The sequence below is a fragment of the Diabrotica virgifera genome, chromosome 3 (assembly GCF_917563875.1).
Source record: "Diabrotica virgifera virgifera chromosome 3, PGI_DIABVI_V3a".
Lineage (NCBI taxonomy): Eukaryota > Metazoa > Arthropoda > Insecta > Coleoptera > Chrysomelidae > Diabrotica > Diabrotica virgifera.
Window position 1 is genome coordinate 80,712,903 of NC_065445.1, and position 25,724 is coordinate 80,738,626.

Consider the following 25,724-nt stretch of genomic DNA (forward strand, 5'->3'; position numbering starts at 1 on the left):
AAACTTGTAACAACATGCAAAAACCACCACCAACCCTTTCAAAGTCACCTCTTTTTCCGACTGAGAACTTTAAAAGGATTTAATATTAACAGCCTTATAGACCTTGTAAAAACCTATAAAATTCTTTTTTACCAAACTTTTTAAGACGAAAAATGAAAAAGCTACGGTTAAAGAATCAATATATTTTTGGAACTTGGTTCGAAAAAATTTTTTCTACGGCAAAAATTTAGTGAATCGTAAATGAGTATAATATCGGAAAACATTGATTTTTTCGATATAAAACTAACACTATTGATTAATAAATCACTGAATAAATCGAAAACTGTTGATTTTATCAAAAAAATGTATAGATAATTTTTTGCTTAGAATGAACGTTTTTGTCAACTTTTGCGGTCAACATATAATAAAAAATTTCCACCCCGAGATGGGGTGGCAACCATCCCCATGGTAAAAGCGCCCTTCGGCATCATATAGATTTTGATCCTTAGACTATCCACTACTTACTCTCAAATTTTCAGGCAAATCAATCCATTCTGTAAAAATTGCGAAGTGAAAAGCTTCGGTTCCTGGACTAAAAGGAAACTGAAGTAAAGAATGTGATTAATATACGAAGATCACGATGAAAAACTTTTTTTACCAAATTCGTGCCAAACAGAATTATTATGTGTCAGTCATCTAAAAACAGCTATGATTTAGTAGGGAAAGCAATGTAGAAATAAACGTACTAATTTTTTATAGTTGGATGGATCCCAAACTTGTTGCATTCGACTCGTAAGAGCGTTAGGAAATGTTGTGAACTAAATTGATGATGTCGAAATGAAAACTGCATTATTGAATAAGAAAAATGCATTTTTCAAAGTGCATTTCAAAATGATGAAGTGATACATAAATTTGTAATTCGATAATTCGATTGGTAATTCGAGTTTTGTGAAAATTCGATAAAAAATCAGTGTAAAGTCGTTACTAGGGTGTTTTCGGGGTCGCTGATCAAGAATATCATGAATGTGATGGTTTCCAAGGCACCCGGTGAACAGGTCGAGCCTCGTCTCCTAGAGTTTTGTGAAAATTCGAAACAAAATCGTTACTCGGGTGGTATTTGTGGTGGCTGAACACGAATATCATGTCGGTAGTGATCTCCGAGGCACCTGAGGCACAGGAGAAGACTTGTCTCCTGGAATTTTATGGAAATTTGCTACCATATCAGTTCGTTTTGGCCTCCAGGTGCCGCAGAGACCATGGCTGTCATGATATTATTGATCAACGACAGTTAGTTATTTCCGCGAAATTTCCGTTTTTAGGCGAAAACGGCAGGTTCGTTGGGAAAAATATTCCCATGGAATTTTTTTGCATAATCACATTCGTGCGACATCCCAGAATAAGATTCAACAAGTCGCCCACGTGAAAAGTGGTCCAAATTTTTTTAACAATTTTTTTTAATCAAATTGCAAAAATCAATATTTTTGTCCCGGACAATATTTTTGTAGATTTTTTGGACCATTCTGGATAAAAAAGATCTCTTATAATTTTTCTCTAAAGTTGATCGTTTTCGAGTTATAAGCAATTTAAAATTGGAAAAAAAACGAAAAATGGCGATTTTCAAGGCTTAATAACTCGGTTAAAAGTTATTAATATGAAAGTCAGAAAGTGACTAAATCAAAGTTTAATGCCCCCCTACAAGATCCTGAAGAAATCTTTGTCATTATTTTATTACTAAGCTGTTATTTTTAAGTAATAATAATGAGCGCCATGCACGTGTTAGGCGGCCGTAAATGCTGAGTGCGAGAGAGATGCCATTCCGGCAGTCCAATTGTGTATCTTACTTGCACTCATATTTACAGCCGCGTCAATACGATCTAACCGCCCATTGTTATTAATTAAAAACATCAGCTTAGTAATAAATTTCTAACACAGATTTCTTCAGGATCATGTAGCAGAGGCTTTAAATTTTGATTTAGTCACTTTCTAACTTTCATAATAATAATTTTTAACCGAGTTATTTAGTCTTAAAAAGGGTCATTTTCGCGTATTTCAAATTTTAAATTGCTTATAACTCGAAAAAGATCAACTTTAGAGAAAAAGGATAAGAGACCTTTTTTGTCCAGAATGGTCCGAAAAACCTGAAAAAATTTGTCCGAGCCAAAAAAATTGATTTTTTGCAATTAGATTAAAAAAATTGTTAAAAAAAATTTGGACCACTTTTCAAGTGGGCGACTTCTTGAACTTTATTCTGGGATGTCTCACGAATGTGATTATGAAAAAAAATCTCATTGGAATATTTTTCCCAATGAACCCGCCGTTTTCGCTTTGTCTATGTTCAATAATGCAATTATCATTTCGACATCACCACTTTAGTTCACAAAATTTCATAATGCTCTTACGTATCGAATGCAACAGATCTCCTTGAGGTATATCTACCTGCAAAAAATGGTAAGTTTTGGGCTTTATTGTTTCATTTCTTGCTTATACCCGTAGATCAACTTGTATTTGGTGGGCATCGCGTCGGTTTGAAAAGTTCATCATCAAAATTCTTGAGCAGAAAAACATGAAGCAGAAGAACTATAAATACCAAGAATTAATTATTAATAAACTTAACAACAGAAATACAATAAGTGTATCAATGAAAGAGGCAGTATGAGAGGAAATGCCTAGTATACAAAAGCACAATGATAAGTACAAAGAGAAAAATCAAAATCTATAAAACAAGAGTAGAACTTATGTACGCCACACAATCCAGAGCAGAAATACCGACGAAAAAAAAAATGATTTGAATGGCCGAAATGACAGTATTAGGGAACTAACTCATAAGGGAGAAATAGAAAAAGAAGCCAGGAAAAGGAACAGGGAGTACCTACATGGTATGGAGTAGTGGATTAGAGAACAGTAGTAATTTTGGACATATCACGTTAACACGATGCTAGAAGATAGACGGAAACTTCAAAACCAAGATTCAAAAACTAAACAGACGGAAATTATTAACACGAATTAACACCAACGAAAAGATGGTAAGAGAATTGAAAGTCAACATCAGAAGATGAGTTTACAGGTAATAGGCTATTGATTATGTTCAAAATAAGAGAGCTAAAAGGAACTACATACAACGTTAACGAGGTTTTATTGTTTGATGTGGTCTATGAAAATCTAGATATGAAAAACCGCGGAGTGCTACTATTTAAAGGGGTGCGTTTTGGGGAATTGGGTGAATTAGTCTCCAAACACATGGTGCATTAGGGTGAGTTCTAGTACTTTTGGTACCAACATGTTTACAGAAACATTGTTACAGGTTAAATTTATTATCTAAATATCACCTTTTAAAATCAGAAATAATTTCTTTACAAAAATATAATAAAAAAAATTTCAAAAAAAAAACACGAAAGAAAGCAATTTTGTTTTTTGCCCCATAACTTTTTTCCACGGGGATATAAGTATAGACATTGCTTCACAGAAAAAAAACTTCTGTCCTTTCTCTTTAAAACGGCGTTCAGTAGAAGTCTTTATGATTTATAATTTCCGAAATGTGATTTTTCAAATTTCGTCACTCACAGCATTTTTGGGTCATTTTCCCTATTATTTTTTCAAACATTATTCTTTAACTTTGTTCTACGCGGGTTTAGGTATATGTAATGGTACATTTGGTAGGAAGAGAAGTCAATTGCTTCTAGAATGGTCCATTATAAAAGGTTGTATGACTTTTTACATGTCATGCAACGGTGGAAAATAGTGTCGCGCACGCTTGATTAGCAATTAAAAAACAAAGGAGTTTTGAATATTGTATTGCAAAAACTCTTCGGAATTTCATCAATCGATGTTTAAAGAATATCTACTTACATCGGCAACATTCAAATTTTCAGTTTTTCACATAGTTTTTGAGGGTTAAAATGGCCGAATTCGCAATTTTTCAATGTTTAATCGTTTATATTATGTCAAAAACTATCAACTTTAGAGAAAAGTCACTAAAGACCTTTTCTGTTTGAAATGATCCAAAAAAACCTAAAAAAAACTTTTTTCCACGCAAACAAAATAATTTTAAGAAAAAAACAAAAAAAAACGTTTAAAAAATTTTTGAACCAGTTTTGGTCCTGGCAACATGCAAATTTGTTAAAAGGGGTCCTTTTTGAGTAAGATTGTACAAAAAATCCGAATCGGAATATTTTTAAGATGTTTATATTAAATAATATTAAATAGGCTTATATCTGATCTTAATGGGAATATAATCTAATACCATACAAACCTTAAAAATATATTAAAACTGTTTTTCATATTTTAAACTTTACCTTGTAAGCTCAATTTGTCCAATACTTTGCGCAGTGCAGAAGGCATCTCGTTCATTCAGTTCCAACAAAATCTTCAAAATCTGTGTCGAGCCAAAAACTGTTAAATACCTTTATAAAAAATGTGTCACATTACGACATTCATACGGCTTTAATACCAACTATTAATTGCAACTGAAAAGAACTAAAAGCAGGTGATTCACTAACGAATGGTCGTTCGCAAGTAAATAATAATAAATACCTACCTAGAGATAACAACAAAAGAAATTTGAAAGACATTAAGCTCAATTAATATCCGGAAAATGTTTAGTCAGCATTGTTATTATAATAACTTACAGAGATAAGAATCACTGTTTATTAAATTATTGTTTGAAGATTATTGATTGTTGACAACAACTTAAGGCTGTTTTATCGGTGCACCAAAACCTAGGGACAGTGTTTTCTCTGTTATTTACCGACAGAATGTCTCGAAATTTGGACACGTTGTTCGAAATTATGTTGCCTTTAAAATGATGGTTTTACTTTTTTTATTTTTTTGAAAATTCTGTTGAAAAATTAGATTATAATGTTTAACGTTCTATTATAACCAAACTTTTTACTCCCATCACTCGAAAGAGTTTTTTTTTCTGTAATCGTTGATTTTTTTTTCACCTTTCTGTGTCCAGTAATAATCGAGAAAAGCGTGTTCCAACTTTGAAGAAAATTTGCTAAAAATATTGAAATCTAATAATGAAACGAGTTACGCAGCATTGGCGATTAGTTTCATCGTTATCGCCTTCGTGACGACAAATCTCATGAACGTACGGTCAGTCGGTCAGTTCGCTTGAATTATTAGAATCCATTTCCAGTTATTCATTCTTGTATTTTCTTCATCAACTTGCTTAGTGTTTACAGTTTACAGTATTCTTAGTTATTTTGAAAACATTAAACTTATTTAGTTTACTGGTATTTTAAGTACATAATATATTATTAGTTTAGTGGTATAAGTTACAAGTTCTTTTGTTTACGCGTATTTTTAAGTATTACATTAGTTTAGGGATATAAGTTGACAAGATAAGAAATGAGTCCCAGGGTGTTTTAAAATAAGACAGAAAATTATACTACTATCCACGATTTGTGTTTTATTCATCAATTGGATACTTTTTTTATGTAACTGCAACCTATAAATATATTAAAATAATGTATATGTTACCGGCCAAACCCGATTTCGGGACAAACTAGTTTGGCCTAGGCCAAACTACTTTGTCCTAACCGCCTAGGATAAACTAGTATGACCTAGGTCAAACTAGTTTATCATATCACGCGTAGGCCAAACTAGTTTATCCTGATATAAATAAACACACTTCAGGCCAAACTAGTTTAGCCTAGGCCAAACTAGTTTATCCTGATATAATAAAGATTCACACTTCAGGATAAACTAGTACGGCCTTCTTCTTATTCTTCTTCTAGTGCCTATCCGTTTCGGATATTGGCGATCATCATGGCAATCTCTACTTTTCTCACTGCTGCTCTGAAAAGACTTTTAGTGGTTGTGTTGAACCACGTACGTAGATTTTTCAGCAAGGTGTTAAATGAAAGCTTTTAATACAAGGATGGTACTAAAAGTTAGGAATTTGAACTAGGCTGTCTGTCTGTCGGTCTGTCCGACCGCGAATATAACTGCTCCGTCACTATACCAGGTAGAATGACAAATGAGGTGTCAAATGAAAGCTTATAATCCAAAGATGGTACTAAAAGTGACAAAATTGACCTATGCTGTCTGTCTGTCGGTCCGTCCGACCGCGAATATAACTGCTCTGTCACTATACCAGGTAGAATGAAAAATGAGGTGTCAAATAAAAGCTTATAATCCAAGAATGTTACTAAAGCCCAAACTAGTTTGGCCTGAAGTGAGCGTCTAGAACCGGAAGTCCTAGAACAAAGGACCTCGCAGAAACTTTATGGGAAATGGCTCTCTGTCAAATGCTCTGAAACTTAGGATTGTGGTAATTCTTGATGTGTAGAACAAAAGACTCCATGGACGCGTAGCTCCAAAAAATCATAGTTCTAAGATATAAGCCTCTGAAGATATAGGTATAGAGAGGACGTTTGAGTTGGAATAAATTCATTTTCTCGAGAATGGGCGACTCTGGAGATAAATTACGAATCAGGTCAATTTTTATTTTTAAATTATAATTTTTGGCATATATATCATACTAGTGACGTCATCCATCTGGGCGTGATGACGCAATCGATGATATTTTTAAATAGGAATAGGGGTCGTGTGATAGTTCATTTGAAAGGCTATTTAATTCTCTATTCACTAATATAAACATCAACATAATCATTTATACAGGGTGCCCAATTTTTTTTTAATTAAATTAATTGAGACAAAAAGAAGAATGTATATAATTTATTTAATTCGAAATACATTTTACTGCTGTCAGAAAACAGAAAAAAATGTTTATTTGATAAATAAATATTGTTTTTTGCTTAAATTCAATATTAAAGCTGCCACCCACCTACCTCTTAGCAGTTTGGACATTTAATTTAAGCGAAAGGCAATGTTTATTTTTCAAATTAACATTTTTTTCTGTTTTCTGACAGCAGTAAAATGTATTTCGAAATAAATAAATTATATACATTCTTCTTTTTGTCTCAATTAATTTAATTAAAAAAAAGTTTTGGCCACCCTGTATAAATAATTATGTTAATGTTTACATTAGTGAATAGAGAATTAAATTACCTTTCAAATGAGCTATCACACGACCCCTATTCCTATTTAAAAAAATCACCGATTGCGTCATCACGCCCAGATAGATGACGTCACTAGTATGATATATACGCCAAAAAATTATTATTTAAAAATAAAAATCGAGTTCATTCGTAATTTATCTCCAGAGTCTCCCATTCTCGAGAAAATGAATTTATTTCAACTCAAACGTCCTCACTGTACCTATAATTTCAGAGGCTTATATCTCAGAACTATAATTTTTTGGAGCTACGCGCCCATGAAGTCTTTTGTTCTACATATCAAGGACTACCAGAATCCAAAGTATCAGAGCATTTGACAGAGAGCCATTTCCCATAAGGTTTCTGCGGGGTCCTTTCTCACCTTTAGTACCAGCCTTGGATTCTAAGCTTTCATTTGACACCTCATTTGTCATTATATCTGGTATATTGACGGAAGAATTACATTCGCGATCGGACGGAAAGACGGACAGAAAGCCTCGCTAAGATTTCTCACCTTTAATAACATCTTAGGATTAAAAGCATTTATTTGACACCTCATTTTTTATTCTACCTGGTATAGTGACGGAGCAGTTATTTTCGCGGTCGGACGGACCGACGGACAGACAGCCTAGCTCAAATTTCTCACCTTTGGTACCATCCTTGGATTATAAGCTTTCATTTGACACCTTATTTGTCATTCTACCTAGTATAGTGACGGAGCAGTTATATTCGCGGTCGGACGGACCGACGGACAGACAGCCTAGGTCAAATTTCTCACTTTTAGTACCATCCTTGGATTATAAAGGACGTAATTTGGGAATTCCCCGCATGTAAAAGTCCTTACATGTTCGTCAAATTACTTTCGACTCGGCTAAATTAGTGTAGGCTAGGCCGTACTAGGCGAAGGATTTCCTGGCTGAAAAATCTACGTACGTGGTTCAACACAACCACTACAAATCTTTTCAGAGCAGCAGTGTGAAAAGTAGAGATTGCCATGATGGCCGCCAACATCCGAAACGGATAGGCACTACAACAAGAAGAAGAAGGCCGTACTAGTTTATCCTGAAGTGTGAATCTTTATTATATCAGAATAAACTAGTTTGACCTAGGCCAAACTATGTGACAAAAATGTGATAATTCTTTTTAAAATATTATCCACGATAAAATCAAACAAACAAGGTATTCCCGACAAAACTAATTTGAATGGAGAATAATGCATTTTGTTGTCATTAAAATACTTGTCCGCCGGCGCCACTGAGTAAAGATCGAAGTGTCGGTCGCACTCCCTACTTCCAATCAATTTCAAGTAGGGAGTCACGTGTGTCTGACGTAAGCAGTCTACGAAAGTAAGTGATACGCCCACTTAACATTGTAATGTGCTTCAACTGATAAAACAGCCTTAATTCAATAACTGTTGATTAGGCATAGTTAAAAATGTTACTAATGTATTAAATATGTTTACATAATGAGGGTATTATTTATGGCACTTAAATTCGTAATCGATTATTTATGTGTTATTATTAGATTAAGTTTCCTAACCAAAGATATAATAACTAGTAGATTAGGCAATGTATGGACCGCTCTGTGCATCGAGGTGTAACCTATCTTAAGCCATCTTTGTCTGTCACATGCGTGGGATCGCTTGGTTAAGAGATAGATAGACTACCGATCGACTGCTTTCGCGTTACGCTTTTTGCTCAGTATCCCTTGTCTACCCTTAATATGTCTATGTCTCTGACAATTGAAAGGAACTAGCTAAATACCTGAGTTTACAGAAAAATCTGAGAATTTTAGGCACTTTATTTAATAGCTCTAGAAAGGTAGAAAGGTAACCTTCGCAGAATACCTACATGTTAAAAGTACTCTTCGTACATTTTACCAGCAGATATTTGATGATAACTTTTTGCGGTTTTATTTTTTTTTAACAAAACCATAGTTATTATTGAAAAATAAAACTTTATTAGCTAAAAATTAGACCAGGCCATTTAGAACAAAAAACACCGGAATAATTCGATTTTTAGATACAGCACTGTGTTCGGGATCACGCGTCAGGACAAAAGTCTGCGTCAGTCTGGGCATGAAGACCTTCAATCGCCTTTCCTTTACTTATTTTAATCTTTTCTGTCTGTGCACCACGCATGCATGTAACTTCTCTTTCGAAATCTTCATAGTATGCACCAAGTGTGCTATCAGCGCACACAACATGTACCACCTGATTACAAATTATGCACGTATGTGCGTCAGAGCTCTCTCTTTGGCAAATACAACAAACCACATCTGAAGAAGTAATCTGAATTTTATTGTAGCACAAACAGATGGAATGGGAATGCCATCGTCAACTGTGAAAGAAGATATTGCAATCGGAGAGAAAACTAAGGATCACCATAATACTAACAAAGCCCTTGGACCGTCGCACAGTGGTCCAAAAACCCGAAAAGATGGCCAAAATATGAAAGCGTTTTTTGATTTGCATAAAATTAGGCATGTAGGGGTTTTCGAGGTCGCTAATTACGAATCCGAAGTCTAAACTGGAAAAAACAAAATGGCGGATGTAATATGGCAGGTTTATGTATTTTAAATATATTTAATACCGTCAAAATCCGGCGATATCCGGCGGATTTTGAGGTTGCTGATTACGAATCTGAAATCGAAATTTTAAAAAACAAAATGACGGATGCAATCTGCTAATGTTTTATTCCAACGTTAAATTCGATTATTAATCATATGAAAGTCAACACTAATTTTTACTTTATTTTTCAACAATACTGCACCTGACCATTTTATCTACGCTTTTACCCTACGATACTGAAATAACTAAAGATCTACGGTCATAACAACTACCTGAATGCCGCGGCATGATCTGTTTATTCTGCGTTGTTAACGGTTAATATTGAAACTCATAGCGCAGAGCGCTTATACAAAAAATTCTAGCAAAACCAAAGGGACAGATAGTGGCAGCCAATTTTTTTTATATCTTAAAGAGATAAATATAAGCTAAAAGATGATAGTAGTAGCATCTTGGAATTTGATGGAATACATAACTATTTGGCTATCTAAAAATTTAATTATTTCAAAATATATAATTTTTTATTACTTAACTTCAACTTAAAATTTACTAAATATAACACATGTACAAATATTTTGATAATATCGGGTTTTATTTTGCTCTATTTATTTTGCTTTTGATAATATGCTCCATTTTGCAGAATTGAATTTGCGCACTTCGTTTTCGAGATACACGCACGTATAAAATATTCGTTATTCTTAACTGCAAGTATGTTCAGTACGAAGGTCAACTTTGAACTGAACTGGAAATTCAGATATAGGAGATATAGCTCTAGGGTTGCCAACACTGAATAGGGAATTTTTTTTTTACTTTTGGCCAGCTTTTCGGGATTTTGGACCACTGTGCGTCGTCACTAGGAGAGGAAGAAAATTGTCAAACAATTCAGATTACTTCTTCAGATGTGGTTTGTTGTATTTGCCAAAAACAGAGCTCTAACGCACATACGTGAATAATTTGTAATCAGGTGGTACATGTTGTGTGTGCTGACAGCACACCTGGTGCATACTATGAAGGTTTTGAAAGAAAAATTGCATGCATGCGTTGTGCAGACAGAAAAGATTAAAATAAGTGAAAAAAAATTCCTCCAATTTCGATCGGAAAAACTGTAACAATACCTATCCCCAGCTTTGATAGAGCCAAAGGAGATGCTCGAAATATTTTGGGTATCATAAAAGATAAAACAATTGACGGTTTATTTAAGTTGGTACGAAATACGGAACAATAAACACACTTTTTCAAGAAATCAAATTAGAGAATGGAAAGAGAATTTTGTTAACTTCTAAGATTTTCCCTTACGTTAAGCTGTCTCTAAGAGAAATTAGTACAAAAGATTCTAAATTTGGAGGACAGGGCTTTATAAAATGCTACTGCAATAAGAAATACTCTTCAAAATTATGTAAGAGTAAAAGGTCTAACGTATTGTGCAACTTTAAATGCCATAATGCCTCAACATGTGAGAATAAACACTAATTTTTTTATTTTAATTACGACAATATAAAAATAATAAACATTAAAATTAAAAAATGACGTTTTATTAAATCTAATCTAACAAATTACGACATTGTAATAGCTGATCGGGGTTTGACTAGGCAAACCCCGATTTCATAAAATTAAATTTCGACCTTTGTCTGACCAACTTAGTCTCTCCTAGGTTTGACTAGTCAAAGGCCGAAACTGTAATTTATTTCGGGCTTTGACTAAGACCGTCAGTCAGACCTGAGGATTGCCTAGTCAAACCTAGAAGTGCCTGAAATTCGGGCTTTGACTATATATCACATTTGTGGATTTGTGGAAGTTATCTCAAAATGACTAAACTATTTTTATAATATGTAATAATATGTATCTTACTGTTTGTGCATGTCGTGCTAATAACCCTTAGTGGCTGATATATAGTGGCTGGGTATATTTGTGTTAATTAGAAAAAAAAAAGAATATATGTGATAATAAGATCTGGTTACAAAGATCAACGGCGTAACCAGGATGGCTTTAGGGGGTTACAAGGCACTAAGGGGGGGGGGGTCACAACTACTGGAAGCTCTCTAGCGGGTATGGTGTTAAGCGTATAGAGCTCAAAGTACATCCCAATGGGGTGTTATAACCCCCAAAACCCCCCCTGGTTACGCCTATGACAAAGATATGAATTGCGATCAAAATTGTTATGAAAAAATTTAAGATCTATGCTTTTTAAACTAAAATGTAAAATTATGTATTATACGCAGAAATAAAAGCCATTCAATATTAAAAGTTATATTTATGGAAAACTAAAATTCCCCCTTCTAGCATTATACTGACATCTTTTAGACATTTGATGGCTCTTGAGATGATCCAGATGCTTGAATTTACTATTGCAGGAAAAACAGACGAATTGCTTTTCAACACCACATTCGTACTTTATATGCCTTCGTAAATGGGACTTTTGCTTATAACTATGGAAGCACTTAAGACATCCGAAACGTCCCTCGTCAGTAAAAAAGAATTCTATATCTGAAAAAAATAAAGGTTGGTAAAAATATTCATTGTGTACAGATGTGAAAAAATATGTATTTAGATTTTGCATACAATAACACATTCATTGTGTATAATTTCACGGAATTGTGCACTTAGTGTCTATTTTTCCGGAATGGGACGTTTCATCGCCGCCGGTTCATCGCCGCCGTTTCGATGCCGCCGGTTCATCGCCAGTCCATTTCATCGCCGGCCGTTTCATCGCCAGTTAGTCAGTTGATCTTGTATTATGGGAGATGACACGACACGACGTTAAATTCAGTTCAAAACTTATGACAAATAAATAGATAAAAAATATTATTATATTAATTTACTGTTCTATTTCTACTTCCCCTAAATTTGATACTAAACAGTATTAAGTGAATAGTGTTAAATTATATTTTATATTATTAAAGTTTAAAAGTCTATTAAAAGATTAAGTATGGCAACGGGAATGGTCATATCTCGCATTTCCTAGAATTCCTAATTCATACTAAAAATAAATAATAAATATAACTGTCGAAAATTGGTCGAAAATTCGGAAATATATCAGTTAGCGATTAACTGACTGGCGATGAACAGGCGGCATCGAAACGGCCGGCGATGAATCAGCCGGCGATGAACTGGCGGCATCGAAACGGCGGCGATGAACTGGCGGCGATGAAACGTCCTAGACCCCTATTTTTCACTGCACTTTTAATATTCATATTTATTTAAAATAAAAACATAGACGGTTGCGTTTCGATTCAATTCGAGTCTCTTACCACCCTCACACGTGTTTCTAGGTCTACCCGTCATCATAGAGGCTCGTAAGAAAACTGTAACTGAATCAAAACGCACCGACTGGTTGGCATATTAAAATATTATACCAACGCATGGCTTTAATGCTCTCTCGATAGAGAGAAATGAGTGTCGATAGCGATTAAGGTAAACTGCAAATCCAAGCATAATCACGCCACTAAGAGCGATGCTCGGTATATTTTTATTCCACTAATGCATCAACAGTTTACCCTTCTAAATTAGCTTCATTTTGTAGTATGTGTAGAGTAAGAACGTGAAACAAAATAAATATAGACAATTACAAATGTTGAATGGGTTGCATATGTGAGTTAGTTTTAATTGAAGTAAAGAAACACACACACTCTCTTATTTAATCAATTACTCACAATCATTTAATAATAGTTCGACGACCGGTTTCGATCTCTACAATATTCAGATCATCTTCAGGTCGGCGTTACAAGTAGTTAAATGATGCCGTTACAAGGGATGCTTTGTAAGTTCATCGATAACATGTTTAAACGTCCAGATTATGCTAATAGGATAGCTAGGTGAGGGACTGGGTAAGCGGACATGCTTCATAGGTTAAAACACAGTGAATTGGAATGGATCCTGAAGGCAGATGTGTGATGTGAAACAGAGACAGATGTATTAGTTATGAGGAAGACAACGTTCGGGTGGGAATGTTCATAAATGCAGCTAAGGTGTAAATTGACTTATTGTAAACCCTTGTACGATTGTGAAGGTCTTTGCTTTTAGGTATTTTGAGCTATGGGCAGAGGTCGAAGTAAGGAAAATGACAAATAGGAATAAATTTCAAGTTTGTATTGTTCCCGGTCACAGGACTACGGGATGTCAGTTAGTTTGTATCATTGTAGGTGCCTAACACTAGGAAATCTATGAAATGTAGAGAACTATAAGAAAATTAATTAGATAAAAAGAATGTCAAATTAAAATTGGTTGAAAAACTGTAGAATATTAAAGGTGATCTGAGAAAGGAAGGGGTTTGTTTAAGCTATTGTATGATAGTGTATGTTCAGAAAAAAATATTGAATAAATCATTACAGGGTGTAGGCACTTACATTCAGAAATTATTAAAATAAATAAATAAATTAACACAGAACACATAGGATTATTATAACTACACAGACAAAACAACAAGTGGTTTAAATTTTGATGGGAAGTAGCACTACATTTGTAAAATTCACTTAAATAACCGATTTTTATTTTTTTAAAAATCAAACTTAGTTTTTGTGTTTCATCTTATGAAGATGAAACAAATGATGATCAAAGAAAAATGATGATCGAAGATGAAACACAAAAACTAAGTTTGATTTTTTAAAAAATAAAAATCGGTTATTTAAGTGAATTTTATAAATGTAGTGCTACTTCCCATCAAAATTTAAACCACTTGTTGTTTTGTCTGTGTAGTTATAATAATCCTATGTGTTCTGTGTTAATTTATTTATTTACTTTAATAATTTCTCAATGTAAGTGCCTACACCCTGTAATGATTTATTCAATATTTCTTTCTGAACATACACTATCATACAATAGCTTAAACAAACCCCTTCCTTTCTCAGATCATCTTTAATATTCTACAGTTTTTCAACCAATTTTAATTTGACATTCTTCTTCTTCTTAAGGTGCCGAGACCGCTTGTCGATCGTTGGCTCTCATGTTGCCCAGCATATTAACAATCATTGTCCTATTTACAGCCGCACGAAATAGTACAGTGCTAGTTTTCCCAAACCATTGGCGTAGGTTTTTAAGCCAAAAAGTTGTACGGCGGCCCACACTTCTTTTTCCCATTATTTTACCTTGCATGACAAGGTGAAGTATGTCATATTTTTCTGGGTGACGCATTATATGACCAAAGTATTCCAATTTGCGCCTTTTAACCGTGTTCACTACTTCGCAACTTTTATTCAAACGTTGCAAAACCCTTTCGTTTGTGACTCTTTCTACCCAACTGATCTTCAGAATACGGCGGTAGACCCACATCTCAAATGCTTCTAGGTTTTTTAAAAGCGATTCTGTCAGGGTCCATGCTTCAACTCCGTAAAGTAGTACTGGGAATATATAACATCGAACCATTCTTATGCGAAGTTCCAAATTTAGATCATGACTGCACAGGATTTTCTTAAATTTCATAAAACTTGTTCTTGCTTTGGCAATTCTACTTTTTATTTCTATATTAGGGTTCCAGCTTTCATTAATATGAGTACCCAGGTATACAAGATTACTTACTCGTTCAATTGAGTCATTACCGATTGTTACGTTATAGTTATTATTATTTACGGCTGCCTGTTCACTAATAACCATAAACTTTGCTTTTCTTGCGTTGAGTTTGAGTCCATATATCTCGCAGAATGCCACCATTCGGTTCAATAACGCTTGAAGATGTTCAATTGATCCAGTCAGCAACAGTTGTTCATAAGCATACCATTAATGAGTATTCCCTCTTTTGCGTTCTCCAACACTTCATTTAAGATTGTTTCAGCGTAAAGATTAAACAACATTGGTGACAATATACACATACAGCCTTGTCGAACTCCACGCTTGATTTTTACTTCTTCAGAGCACTGATTCGCAACCCTAACACATGCAGTCTGGCCCCAATACAAATTTGCGATTATTCTAATGTCCCTACAGTCCAGATCGGTAGTTTTGAGAATATGTAGCATTTTTTCATGGCGAACTTTATCAAAGGCCTTTTCAAAATCAATCGCGCACATGAAAACGTCATGATTTACATCTCTGTATCTTTGAATTAAAACTTGGGTTGCGAATAGTGCATCACGCGTTCCAAGGCCACAGCGAAAACCGAATTGAGTACTTGAGATTCTTTCCTCAATTTTTCTATATGTTCTTTGATGAATTATTCTGAGAAACGTTTTCAATACATGACTCATTAGGCTGATAGTGCGATAGTCGCTGCATTTTGTGGCTCTGTGTTTTTTTGGTATTACAACAAATGAGGATTTAAGCCAATCTTTAGGAATTTTTCCGCTTTCGTAGATTAAGTTGAATAATTTCGTAAGTATCTTAAGTTTGGTCTAGTTATACAATGGTATTGCACTTCTTTCTTAGTTATTGGAGGACCGCTTATGTCATTTAGCGTTTCTAGTTCGCTTCTTTCATCATCGAATAATTCCTTTATATATTCTGTCCATCGTATTAGTTGACCTTCGATATCGATTATAATTTTTCCGTTTTTATCTTCGATTAGTGGAGGATTACATTTTTTATTCAGTGCTGCAACTTCTTTCAGTTTTTTGTGCATATTGAATGCATCATAGATACGCTCGTAGTTCTCAATTTCTTTACATTGTTGTTTATGCCACTCTGATTTAGCTGATCTTATTTTTCTTCGAATCATACTGTTTAGCTTTTTGTATTCTGTCAGATTAGCATTCTTATACTTTCTTCTTGCATCCATCCACTGTTGCTTATTCCTACGTTGATTTTCCATTAGATGGTCTTCTTGGACTATTCCCAATGTTTCTTTGCATGACTCCCATAATTGTTCTTCTGAATTTTTATTTCCCAATTTCTGAAACTGATCTTCTAATTTATCGGTTACTATTTCTTTCACTTCCGCATTTGAAAGTTTATCTTTGCTGATCCTAGGAGATATTTTGGGTTTTTTTAATCTTTTTAAATTTAAGTAATACTTTAGCTGCTAGTAAGTTGTGGTGTGTGAATTTGACATTCTTTTTATCTAATTAATTTTCTTATAGTTCTCTACATTTCATAGATTTCCTAGTGTTAGGCACCTACAATGATACAAACTAACTGACATCCCGTAGTCTTGTGACCGGGAACAATACAAACTTGAAATTTATTCCTATTTGTCATTTTCCTTACTTCGACCTCTGCCCTTAGCTCAAAATACCTAAAAGCAAAGACCTTCACAATCGTACAAGGGTTTACAATAAGTCAATTTACACCTTAGCTGCATTTATGAACATTACCACCCGAACGTTGTCTTTCTCATAACTAATACATCTGTCTCTGTTTCACATCACACATCTGCCTTCAGGATCCATTCCAATTCACTGTGTTTTGACCTACGAAGCATGTCCGCTTACCCAGTCCCTCACCTAGCTACCCTATTAGCATAATCTGGACGTTCAAACATGTTTTCGATGAACTTACAAAGCATCCCTTGTAACGGCATCATTTAACTACTTGTAACGCCGACCTGAAGATGATCTGAATATTGTAGAGATCGAAACCGGTCGTCGAAGTTTTATTAAATGATTGTGAGTAAGTCTGTGCTTCTTTACTTCACTTTACTTCACACACAATTACGTTTCGATTCAATTCGAGTTTCTTACCATCCTCTGACACGTGCTTCTAGGTCTGCCTGTCATCAGAAAGGCTCGTAAGAATACTGAACTGAATCAAAACGCACCCACTGGCTGGTAAATATATTGAAATATTATACCAACGCATGCCTGTAACGACCTCTAACGAGGAAAGACGAATATGGTAAACTGTTGATGCATTAGTGGAATAAAAATATTCCGAGCATCGCTCTTATAGGCGTGATTACGCTTGGGTTTGCAGTTTACCTTAATCACTATCGACACTTGCCTATCATGATAATATTTTATTATATTTACCAACCAGTAGCTGCGTTTTGATTCAGTCTTCTTACGAGCCTCTCTGATGACGGTTAGATCTAGAAACACGTGTCAGAGGATGGTGAGAGACTCGAATTGAATCGAAACGTAACCGTTTATGTTTATTTTGTTTCACGTTCTTACTCAACGCAGAGTACAAAATGATAGTGATTTAGATGGGTAAACTGTTGATGTTGGGTGAACTGTTGATGAAACCAAGTATCGCTCTTAGTGGCCTGATAACACTTATGTTTGCAGTTTACCTTAATCGCTATTAACACTCACTGAATTTAAAAAATATTAAATGTATTCTATGTAAATAAAAATTATTCTGCGATTTTATCTGGCAATACCGCAAATTCACTGATTCCCTGCACAATGCATGTTAAATGGATGTTTACTCTTTATACCAACGCCTTAAACTGAAGTCCCCTCTCCTTGACTTGCTACTTTAGAGACCTTCGCGGTTTCAGATATTTTTGTACATTTGTACTTTTGAACTGAAATACACACTTTATAGTAAAAATCTTAGGTTAGAATGAAACATATGTTTGAGTAAGTATTTATTAATCTTAAAATCGGCAAAAATGAAATATTTCGTTGATTTTGAGTAAGTACACCATTATTTTAAAGCAAGAATCGGGGCAATGCCAAAATTAAGATAACTCTCAAAAGAGAAAATAATGAAAACAGTAATGCTACAAAAAATTTGTTAAAATCCTCTTCATAATATTAATTATTAGGTGCCGTTATAGTATGCGGTCTACCGTCGTATTTCTGTTATAGCCTGCGGTCTACGTGGGATGCGGTGTATAACCTGTATTATATTACAGTGCCAGGAAAATTTCTGTGGCTTGGTTCTAAAAGGGCCAATGTCAAATTTTTGCTTTTTTCTACTGCTTTCTTTAGAATTTAATAGTGACAAAGCAAAACACAAAAAATTGACATTGGCCATTTTAACACTAAGCCACATAATGTGGATTAATGCTAAAAGGGCCAATATCAATTTTTTGGATTTTGTTTTGTCAATATGAAATTCTAAAGAAAGCTGTACAAAAAAGCAAACCTTTGATATTGGCCCTTTTAGAACCAAGCCACAATTTTAATTGTACAAATTAATACCTTGTCCTATCAATTTACTATTTTAATTGGGAAGAAGAAGTCAATTTTGTGGCTGCCTACTGTCTGTGACTGTGTATTTGTCCGCCTAAATCTAAATTTGCCATAATCTTGTTGAACACAATAGTGAAGAAGGGTTTACACACAACAATGAAAGATAACAAACCGTTTGTAATCTAACACTGTTACTAATAAACCAAGTATAAAAGTTATACTGAGAATAAATCAGGTATAGGCAAAATCACTACCAATAAACATGGAATAACTTAGATATAGTTTATACGTGGTATAAGAATTTAGTCCAAGTTTATACCGACCCACACCCTTGTTTAAGTCTGGTATAACCTATTTTATGACTGTCAATGTCATCAGAGGCAAAAATATATTATATTTTGATTTGTTTTGTGAGTAATTATATAATAAAAAATGTGTTTAAGGGGTGTTGCGGCTGTCGAAGAAGTTGATAATTTAATTAACATAATAGAAAATACACGAAAAAGGAAACTTTTCAAAGATAGAATAAATCCCTTTTCACAATACACCGATAAGGAATTCAGAATTAAATATCGGTTTTCTAAAGATGGTGTAAGGTTTTTAGAAAATAGGTGATTCACTTATTTGAATTTGATATTGCATGAAAAGCTGAGTCAAACAGTCCATAATATAATGCACAAAAAATTTCAAGATGATTCGTCAATTAGTTTAAATTTTATTTAATTTGTTTACCTCTATGAACTTTTTGAAGATATTCTTATTTAGCGGCGAAGCGATTGAGGGTAAAATTTGATTTATCCGCGCGCATGCGCACACCGACAGTATGGTATTAGTTGTTATACGGGCTCTGATTGGGTGTTGAAATTTTGAAATGATCTGTCAATAATTGTTCAATATGGAGGTTATCGGTAAACAAAAATATTGTATAATATTAGTTTTTATTGATGTGTGGACAGAAATAAAATCAAATTTATAATTATGGTGACTTTTTAAATAGTTTTGAAAAGCCGCAGGTACGTAATTCTAAATATTTCAGTTGGAAATACCTAATAGTTTCAATACCTATCTATTTGGAAAATGTAAACAAAATAATGTAGTTACCTATTAGTAGGCAATGCTTTAATTTACATAATCTGATTACGAACAAACTTTCTACAAATCTTCATCTCATGTATCGTTTTCTTACTCTATATTTTGTTGTATTTTATTTCGACAAAAATCAAACTAATAATTTTATTAAATTCATATAAATTTATGGTGTAAACGTTTAGTTTGTGTATATTCCCACATGACGTATACGAGAGTTTGGTGCAGTTTGAAATGGCGTCAACTTTCGTACGGCGCGGTCGACGTGAAGTGGGTTCAAGCCCCAAGCAAGTTATTTTTTTTATTTTTTTTTATAGATTTTATGATTGTAAGGATATTATTATATAATTTTTGAAGATATTCTTCTTTTTTGAAAGTGGTAGATAAGAAAGTTAGTTTGATTTTTAAATAAAATAAGTACAAATAACCTTTTAAGTATATTTACTTCGGTTAAATTACCTATTATATAATAGAAGAATATCTTCTTACGTGCGTACAAAGTAGACACACATTCTTTTTTTTGCAATGCTATTGTTCAGAAAATAATAATGACACAGCAATTCTGTGGAATCCATATGAAAAAAGTATACTGGTATTTAAAAAAAAATCAATAAAAACTCATTTTTATCATTCCGAAAACTTTTCGCCTAGGTTAATTTGGTTTGTCAGTTATAGAGAAAAATCAAAATTGACATATTTGACACAATATATCATTGTTCTATGTATTTGTGCAGAAGATTGCAACGTTGCCAAACTATTATTTCGGAATAAAGTGGGAATACTTATATCTAACTTATACCGAGTTTATTAGTAACGAATTATTTTCGTACTATATCTACCTTATACTTAGGATAACTATTCTAGATATAAATACGGAATAACCTTAGAATACGAGTGTTTTATTAGTAACAGTGTAAATGTTTGTTACTGGTGAATAATTTTTTTTCTACAAGAGTTTTCTTACAGAATTTTTGCACATTGCGATCGGTAGACTGTACACTATAATAATAGATCTGCACATTTAGACCGCATCCTCGGAGAAGATCGCATACTATAGTAGCACCAATCATTAAAAAATTAATAATCTACAAGCGTGTGATATTTTTCGAAACATTGCAATAAACAAAGAGAGACGCCGCATTTAGAACATTTGTACGTGGTGTCACTTCTTCGTTGATGTTTATAACAAACAACGCATCTTCTCCGTGGAGCCTTCTTATTTTCGGTAGCCATAATTTTTGAGACAAAATGTCTTTCTGTCAAACGTATTGGAAGCCCTGCGTTGTTTCTTTCAAAAGATATCCCTAAAAATGTTTCTGTTACATAAATAATATAAACGTATTAAAATTGTATGCTTTTTAGTAAACGCTAGGTCTCTAAGATTTTCTGAAAAAAATGAAACAATTTTGATCAATATCTTCGTCATTTTCAAATTTCACACAAAATAGTCCATCCAGTTCCCGACGCATTGAATTGGGAACAACCGCCACGTATTGACAAAAAATATAGACCGTAACTTACAAAGAATATAGACGTACGTCTTTATTCTTTGGTATTCAGTCGAGTATTGACGGATCACTTCATTGGTGGTGGCGCACTGAACCACGCGAGACTATGTGTGGTTATTCCGTATTGTGGAATAACGTGGTTGCGACACTGGCGAAGCGTCCATGTAACAGTTAAAAATCTTGCAAATAAATATTTTATGACGATGAATAATTCTATTTACCAATAGAAATATATTATTATATTATGTGGTAATAGTACCTAACTCAGTAAATAGCCAACTACTCGTAGACACGAAAATATTGGCGAGTTTATGTGACTCAGTTGCACTTTATTATACTCTGTTACCAGACTCATTTCTGGTTACAATGGTTATATACCCACGCTGGCGCTCGGGACCGGCTAGTGACTAAAAATTTTGAAGAAGCGACGGCATAAGCGCGCTGTGTATCAGTAGCGCTGTTACCACATTTAAAATTGGTGACAGTACCTATAAAAAGTGTGCGTGCAGTTAACCATGGATGAGTGTCGCTTCTTAATCGATCAACTACTTGAAAAGTAATTCTCCTTGTATAATTTTGAAGAAAAAAAAATGAGATTAAAAATGAAAGACCTATTTTAAACAATTTAAAAAAGGAATCAACAAAAGTAGTTCGATATTTTAAATTTAGTTGGTACGGTGAAAATCCTTGGTTAAATTATGGTTGCAAGAAAAATATACTGTATTGTTGGCCATGTCTTCTGGTTGCTACAAAAAAATGGGTGGACCAGGTTCACGATTTAAATAGTGTTAGATTTTTAAAAAGGAGACATGAAATTTCTTTGTTACCTACATGTAAGATGTATACCCAATTTGATTAAGTTTGGCAAAATAAAAATCAAAAGTTCTCTTAACCAAGCTTTTAAAGCAAATATTGCTAAACATAATGAGTTTGTTAAAAAATAGATAGGTATATCCTTAGCACACTTATAATAGATACTGTATGTTTTTGGGCCAAACAAGAACTAGCGTTTCGTGGTGATTTTGAGTGCGACGACTCTGACAATCCAATCAATTACAGGGAATTGTTAACATTAATTGCCAAAAAAAGATCAAAAATTTTGTCAACATCTAGAAAAATCTGTTTTTTCGAGAGTTTCAAGTGATATACAAAATGATATTATTGAAGCTACACTCACCGGCACAAAATTCCGCCACCCAAAATTTTTGATTAAGTTTGACAATTTATAACTTTATTTTTTGTGCTTCGATTTTCAAGATTCTTACACCAGTTTGTAGGTACATGTATTCATATTGTTTGATATTATTCCGGTAACAAAAAATTTTGCTTGTATGTCATTGTACAGGGGTGAAAGAAAGCGTTGTATTTTCTCCTAATTTTAAAAAATTCTGTGGAAAAATGGAATAGCTGATTTTGTTTCATAGTCCTGTCATATTTTCCCGGAGGTATCTCCAACATTTTGTTTTTTGAATTATCCGAATATCTTTTTTCTTGTTAGAGCTGTACCATTTTTGTAAATAAAAACACTGATTGACTCATACAATTGAGGTTGGATTGATAAGATTAGAATGGCCCGCATGCAGCCGAGATCTCAATCATATTGAGCATTTATGGGATGAATAAAAAAAGCTATTTGCCGTCATCCTAGGCCTCCAGAAAATTTGGTACAGTTATGGCCCTGGTAGAGGAATATCGGGCTATTCCCCAGGCAAGGAAAACACATCTTTATTAGATGCTAAACAGATTGCGAGCAGTCGTTGCTGCAAGAGGTGGACATAACCGCTATTGAATTGTTTTGTTTTGTTGTTAAATTTGTTTTGTTTTGTTAATTTTAATGCGTTTGATATTTTTAATTAAATAAACCTTCAAAGCAGTGTTTTGAATTACAGCTCTTACAAGAAAAGAGATATTCAGATAATTCAAAAAACAAGACCTTAGTGATACCTCCAGGATAATACAAAATGGGTATGAAACAAAATCAGCCCTCCAATTTTTTCACAGAATTTTTAAAGTTTAAAGGAGAAAAACAACGCTTACATTCACCTCCTTATAATGCCATCTAAGCAAAAAATTTTTGTTACCGGAATAATAGCAATTGACATCAATACATGTACCTACAAACTCGTGAAAGAATCTTTAAAATCGAAGTACAAATAATAAAGTTATAGATTGTCAAACTTAATAAAAAATTTTGGGTGGCGGAATTTTGTGCCGGTGAGTGTATATATACATTTAGCCATATCTTCATTTTTTTTAAATAATATTTTTTGCATCTGGTTTTGGTAACACTTCAGAAAAAGTCACGCGTCGCCACTGGGTTGCGAGTCTGGGTGTAATTATTAAAACGTTGCTTCCATACTGAGGAATAGCGTGATTGCTTCTTGTATTATACTAAGATTGTAACTGCATTTTTTATACAGTCGAACCCGCTTATTGGAATAGCCTTCGTGCCAAGCAAAAGTATTCCTATAACCGGGATATTGTAATAACCGATCATTGGTGGCTAATATAAACGTTTTGGGACCTCAAATTTCTATTCCTTAAACCGGAATATTCCTTTAGCAGGTATTCTAATAAGCGGGTTCGACTGTAGTAGTAAACACAATTTTGTTTTTCTTTTACAGTCATCCGCCAAGGGGCTTTCCTCGAAGGCAGAACGAAGAGGAGAATATTGTTTTATGTTATTTATATTTGATTTTACTATGTATCGAAAGAACAAGAACATATTTATTTATTTTAATTGGCGCCCGAGCAAGGGCTTAAGCTCTAGACTCCCTGGCTAAATAATATACGTAGTTAGTGAGCTAACTGGGCTGCGACGGATTGAAGCGAAGCCTGCTTGGGCGGAAAAATTCTGTATTGACGAGACGCTTCGCTTGTAATTAAACCTGTGTAACCGCGTAGTGAGCGGTTGCTTCGATCTCCGGTCTGGAGTCGTTATATGGGTCTGGGTGGGTGGTTGTTGATATTTTGATTTCGTGATTGCGAGACTGGTTTCGTGGTTATCCAGTATTGAGGAATAACCTGGCTGCGAGTCTGTGCGTAATTATTAATACGTTGATTCCGTACTGAGGAATAGCGTGATTGCTTCTTGTATTATACTAACATTGTAACTGCATTTTTTATAGTAGTAAACACAATTTTGTTTTTCTGTTACAGTCATCCGGCAAGGGGCTTTCTTCGAAGGCAGAACAAAGAGGAGAATATTGTTTTATGTTATTTATATTTGATTTTACTATGTATCGAAAGAACAAGAATATATTTATTTATTTTAATTGGCGCCCGAGCAAGGGCTCATGCTCTAGACTCCCTGGCTAAATAATATGCTTAGTAAGCTTACTGGGCTGCGACAGATTGAGGCGAAGCCTGCTGGGGCGGAAAAATTCTGTATTGACGAGACGCTTCGCTTGTAATTAAACCTGTGTGACCGCGTAGTGAGCGGTTGCTTCGATCTCCGGTCTGGAGTCGTTATATGGGTCTGGGTGAGTGGTTGTTGATATTTTGATTTCGTGATTGCGAGACTGGTTTCGTGGTTATCCAGTATTGAGGAATAACCTGGCTGCGAGTCTGTGCGTAATTATTAATACGTTGATTCCGTACTGAGGAATAGCGTGATTGCTTCTTGTATTATACTAACATTGTAACTGAATTTTTTATAGTAGTAAACACAATTTTGTTTTTCTGTTATAGTCAGCCGGCAAGGGGCTTTCTTCGAAGGCAGAACAAAGAGGAGAATATTGTTTTATGTTATTTATATTTGATTTTACTATGTATCGAAAGAACAAGAATATATTTATTTATTTTAATTGGCGCCCGAGCAAGGGCTCATGCTCTAGACTCCCTGGCTAAATAATATACTTAGTAAGCTTACTGGGCTGCGACAGATTGAGGCGAAGCCTGCTGGGGCGGAAAAATTCTGTATTGACGAGACGCTTCGCTTGTAATTAAACCTGTGTAACCGCGTAGTGAACCGTTGCTTCGATCTCCGGTCTGGAGTCGTTATGAGTGGGGTGAGTGATTGTTGATATTTTGATTTCGTGATTGCGAGACTGTGTGTGGTTATCCAGTATTGAGGAATAACGTGATTGCGAGTCTGTGCGTAATTATTGATACGTTGATTCGTACTGAGGAATAGCTTGTAACATATTATACTAACATTGTTATTGAATTTTTTTGGTATTAATAAATACAAGTTTGTTTTTCTTTTACAGACGTCCGCCAAGGGGGCGGAACGAACAAAAAGGATAGTGTTTTAGTTTATTATTTTTAATTTTACTTTGTATCGAAAGAACAAAAATATATTTATTTATTTTGAACCTGTTATCTGTGTTTTATTGAGTCTGTTGTCCAAAAACAACATTACCCGTTACAAATTAACTTGCTGATCTCCTTTTTTGACTTGCCCGGGAGGTAGTGTCAAATTTGACCGGAGCATTTTAGCATGGCTTCTTCTTCTTCTTCTTGACTGGCTTTACAACTCGGGGTGAGTCTTCGCCTCATCCACTATGGCCCTCCATCGTCTGCGATCTTGCGCTTCGATTTGCCATTGTTGTACCCCAATCCTAGATAGATCGGTTTC

General features: G+C 34.3%; 1 protein-coding gene across 1 annotated transcript in view; it reads right to left on the bottom strand.

The window, feature by feature from the left end:
- Positions 1-4,317, bottom strand: part of LOC126882525 (zinc finger protein 782-like) — a 162,740-nt gene extending 158,423 nt beyond the window's left edge. The window contains exon 1 of the mRNA XM_050647492.1: positions 4,272-4,317. Coding sequence (XP_050503449.1) covers positions 4,272-4,317 — 46 coding nt within the window. The remainder of the gene's footprint in view (positions 1-4,271) is intronic.
- Positions 4,318-25,724: the final 21,407 nt, after the last annotated feature.